At 40.3% G+C, this 5,176-nt stretch overlaps 1 protein-coding gene across 1 annotated transcript; it reads right to left on the bottom strand.

Annotated features, from left to right (window-relative positions):
* Positions 1-2,079: 2,079 nt before the first annotated feature.
* Positions 2,080-3,010, bottom strand: LOC125482743 (ubiquitin conjugation factor E4 B-like; the record flags this gene model as incomplete). The annotated part of the gene is made up of 3 exons (XM_048594874.1): positions 2,080-2,199; positions 2,523-2,658; positions 2,812-3,010. Coding segments are annotated over 3 exons (455 nt in total), but the record flags the coding sequence as incomplete, so codon positions are not given.
* Between the last annotated feature and the right edge of the window lie 2,166 nt (positions 3,011-5,176).

Consider the following 5,176-nt stretch of genomic DNA (forward strand, 5'->3'; position numbering starts at 1 on the left):
ACACACTTTAAGGAGCTTTTAAATCTATTTTAATGGCTTAACCCCAGGTTTATCTTTAATATCAACAAATAGGACAAAATCAGAATTAAAATGTTAAGATTCCAAGAAACCAGCATTAATATGTATTGTATTTTAATGTTGTGTGCTGCCATTTAGCACTTAGTACAATCTTGGGCCTGATCATCAATGTCTACTTTATTTTAAAAAAAAGGTTGCAAAGTGAGAGCCAGAGAACTTGGTTAAAGATGAAGGCAAAAGATTTCATGATTTTGAACAGTAAATTTTACTATCCAAAATTAGAACAGTAATATAATCTAGAATACAACTAACAGTCAAGAATTAACTAGGTAAATGAGTAAACAGACTGATTGAACATCCAATAGCAAATGTGATCAAGACAGATCCCACAGATGTCTCAGCAACTCAACAACTGATGGATCATCAAATCTCATTAAACTTCACACAGGATTATAATTCTTCACTTGTGCCAATCAGGCCTTGAAACTCCCCTTCAAGGGCCATTCCATCATAAGCTACCTCAAATGTCTCTTCCCATTCTGAAGAATTTCTTTTTTCTGTTGCATCTAACCACTACCTCTCTACTGCCCTCCCCCTCCACCCACTCTAGTGCACATTCACAAGTACAAGCTCAACTCTTCATTGACAGCCAGTTCACTAAGCTGAAACTGCTCCTGGGTTTTCTTTGAATTCGAATCTTGTTCAACTGCATCCAGCAAAGAGAGTCTCTGGCCTTTTAAACCCCCACTCTCACTGTACTGAATCATGAGCGTCACATAGCTTCTTCTGAGCTCCCACAGATTACGTCTTCCCGAGCCCTCGCTAAACAGAGCCATTCAACTACTGTAAGACTTTGCAGCCCTCACTACACAAAATCTGTGCAGTTTGGTTGCCATGTGCAGCACAGTCAACAGCATCACTAGTTCTATTCTCGTCTGTCTTCTTCAACTAAACAACCTTTGAAACTCTTTTCAGTGACTCCCAAACTGTCCCGAATGGCTTAATGAAAATCTCGCAATAAGTCCTTCCCCTATTACTGGGCAGAACTGAATGTTGCCACCCAGCAACTCTTGGAACTGCTTGTTCCATAAACATGACTAGTCATAGATTGATGGCTTGTTTAGTACCAACAAAATACAAACAGGGGATTGCATTACACAAAACAGCTCACCACTGCACTTAAATGTTACTCTAAATGACGATCAATAACTTCTTTTACCAGGCTCAACTTTTAAGAATTTCTTCAACAGATGTTCCAAACTTTATAATAACTTAGTTTACAAGGTCATGAAATACTGCTAAGCTAATTTAGCTACAAAAATACAAACACAATTTTATTGTGCAATGTTATGAATGGACTGACAACCAACATGAAATAGACACCATATTTTTAACAGTTGAATTCAATCTACAATAGTTGATGCTAAATTCAAGTTAATAGTATGTGCCATCATTGGTAAATGGTATTCAATACATAGATTTTCTATACGACTGAAGTCACTAACAAAGCCCTACAAAATGCCACTCAACATTATGGGTGCAATGCACACACATCTCAGGACTTGACCTCTGGAAAGAAAATCATGAACATCAAGGTTGGCAGTGGATGATGGAATGGGGGCATAGTCTTTTCAAAGTGAAGAGAAAATCATTTTTACCAATTCAAAGTACTCCGATAATTGGAAAGGAGTAAAATATGATGTGTCTTTCAAAGGGTCCTTAATTGTTATGACAACATAGCACATGTGCTCTGTACAAAGGCTGGTCCTTGCCTCAACACGTGCTGCGGCTTCATTCCGAGCCATTTTCTTGGCAGTTTTTGTCAGTGGTGGTTTGCCATTGCTTTCTGTTCTCAGTTATAGGGAGAGGAGGCAGGTTTCAAGAGTACATCAGCCAGAACAAGAATCAAATCCATGCCCTTGGCATTATTCAGCCGAGTAAGTAAAATCAGCCTCTACAGCTATGATGCAACAGCAAAAAGTAGATGGATCCATCACTTCTTTCTGTGGAATCCAAAGACACTAAATAATATCACTATTGGTGCCACGATTGTATCATTACCTGCAATAATTCTTACACACCTTCAACTGTGTCTTGCATCGCTTCAACATCTCCCTGTGTCTGTTTGCCAATGGAGAATCCTTCCACTGACTTTCACTGTTTTTCAGTTCCTCCACAGTCCTGTGGAAAAGGGAAAAGAAAAAGTCATCAATATACACTTTAACTGAACTGGAAGAAAAGTTCACTGACACAATGGAGATCAACAAGTATAATTACACACTATTAGCAGAATATTGTGTCACATTTATGGTTTCAGGTTGCCTGTACAATCCCTGTACATGGGAACTGTGCTAAATGAGCTTGTACTGGTCTCTCTCAAATCACATATTCTTGTGTATAAACTTCCAAGTGCAGACTAATAGATTACCAAACTATCTACTTCGCCATCAAGATCCTTGAAAGGCCTTCCAAAATGTAAATCTATTTTTGCAACCCCTTCCTACCGGTTTAGATCTCTAATAGCTCGCAGTCTTCTTATATATCGGCGGCAACTTGGCAAGATAGCAAGATGGTGCGCATGTAGTGTCAGGAAGAAGCATTCTGTGGGGAACTTTGGCTCAGCAAACTTAGACTGATCATCTATTGAGATTTAAAAGAAAATATGTAAAGTTTCTAAAAACAATTTAAGCCAAAGAACGCAGTTTAAAATAATCACCTTACTTCCAACAGACAGTTACAGGAGAAAAAAAACAACACACAAAGTTGCATACTAAATACATCAAATGTACTTACTGAGTTCAGAAAGCCAGCTTTTAATGTCTTCCATAGAGGCTTTCACACGCGTCTCATCAGATAGTATGTTGATGCGACACTTTGGGTGGAAAATGTACATCGGGTCAACGGTTTCTAGCTTGATCTTTGTGCTCAGTTGCTGCAGCACCCACAAAAAATTCAACATGAACCCATCGGTCGATACCAGTCGGTCATCTGTCTATTTAAAATAATTTTTAGATTTTAAAAATGCTGTACTTATCATTGAGTTTTCAACTGTAATTAGGAAATGAGACTTTTTAAAATGGACAATATACTCAACTATTTTAAAATTATTTTGTTGGACATGAACATCGCTGGCAAGGTCAGCATTTTTTGTCCAACCCCAATCACTCTCGAGAATGGGATTTTGAGAAGCTTCAAATACTATGCTCCCATTTTCTAAATCGCAGGCATTCGATTGGAGTATCTCTGGATATCTGAGTTTGTCTAAGAAAACTTAAACAGCAAAACTCACAGCCGATTGTGGAGAATCCTGTGTGGGAGAGCTCACGGCAGGGGAGCAGCTAAGTGGCTTTTTAAAAGTGTAACCTTACTGTTTTCTGCCCCCCATAAAACTACAATAGTAAGTAGAGTGGGTTGTTTCTTGATGAAATGCTTTATCGAGATCTGTCTCTTGAATAAACTTTAAAAATATAAACATATGCACTATGTTAGCCTGGAACAGTGTTTTTAGAGCAGCAAGACTGTGCTATTTTCTGGGTCTGTAGATTGTTAAGGTGCAAAGATGGCCTTTAGTAGAGTGATGTGCTCTTCCTGTCAGATGTGGGAGATTAGGGAGAGATTCCATGTTACTGACGATTATGTCTGCAGGAAGTGTGGTTGCAGATCCTATTGGATCGCATGGATCAGTTGGTGCGGCAGTTAGAGACAATGAGGAATCTATAGGAGCTAGGTGGTGTGATGGATGGCAGTTGCAGGAAGGGAGGTAAACCAATGACACAGTCAGGTAAATGGGTTACCTCCAGGAATGGAGGCTAGTCGTGCGGGGTTCTCCTGTGGTTATCCCCATGTCAAACAACTATGCTGTTTTTGAAACTGTAGAGGGTAATGGACTCTTGGGGGAACGTAGCACTGACAGCAAAGTTTCTAGTACCGAGACTGGCTCTAACATAACGAGGGGTACGTCAGGTTCCAAGCAATCGATTGTGGTACAGGACTCTCTAGTCATAGGCACCAACAGACACTTCTGTGGCCAAAAGCAAGACATCAAAGCTGTATGTTGCCTCCCTGGGGTCAAGATCAAGGATATCTTGGAGAGGGTGCAAAATATTCTCAAAGGGGAGAGGAACCAGCAGGAGGTCGTTGCACACATTGGAGCTAACGACATAGGAAGAGAAAAGGATGAGATTCTGAGGGCAGAACATAAGAAGTTAGGCAAGAATTTAAAAAGGAAGTCCGAGGGTAGTAATATCTGGATTACTCCTTGTGCCATGAGCTAGTGAGGGTAGGAATAGGAGGATAGAGCAGATGAATGTGGAGCTGGTTCAGGGGAGAAGGATTCACATTTTTGGATCACTAGAATCTCTTCTGGGGTAGAAGTGACCTGTATAAAAAGGACAGATTGCATGTTAATTGGAAGGGGACGAATACACTGGTGGGGAGATTTGAGAGAGCTGATTGGGGAGAAAAACTAGTGGGGTGGGAATGGGTGGGGGGGGTGGTGAATAGATGGAGATCGCGAGGACAGACATCAGTCTGAGACTGGTACAGTTGGGAAAAAGCAGGAAAAAAAAAGCAGAGAACAAGGTATGACTGATAAATTAAACAACATTTATTTTAATGCAAGAGGCCTACCAGATGAACTCAGGGCATGGTTGGGAACATGGGACTGGGATATCACAACAATTAGAGACAAGGCTCAGGGATGGACAGGACTGGCAGCTTAATGTTCCAGGGTATAGATGCTACAGGAAGGATAGAAAAAGTGGGGGGGGACAAGAGAAGACGGGGAGTGGCATTTTTGATTAGAGATAACATTACAGCTGTATTTAGGGAGGATATTCCTGGGAATACAACCAGGGAAGTTATTTGGACGGAACAGAGAAATAAGGGATGATCACCTTATTGGGGTTGTCCTACAGGTATAGGGAATGTTGATTATCGAAGAAATTTAGATTTTGGGATCAAGATAAAGAAGGAAGCGTATGTCAAGTATAGACAGCAGGAATCGAATGAATCTCTAGAAGAGTATAAAGGCAGTAGGAATATACTTAAGAGGGAGATCAGGAGGGCAAAAAGGGGACATGAGATAACTTTGGCAAATGGGGTTAAGGAGAATCCAAAGGGATTCTACAAATACATTAAGGACAAAAGAGTAACTAAG

Source organism: Rhincodon typus, unplaced genomic scaffold, assembly GCF_021869965.1.
Source record: "Rhincodon typus isolate 14 unplaced genomic scaffold, sRhiTyp1.1 hic_rhity00016249, whole genome shotgun sequence".
NCBI lineage: Eukaryota > Metazoa > Chordata > Chondrichthyes > Orectolobiformes > Rhincodontidae > Rhincodon > Rhincodon typus.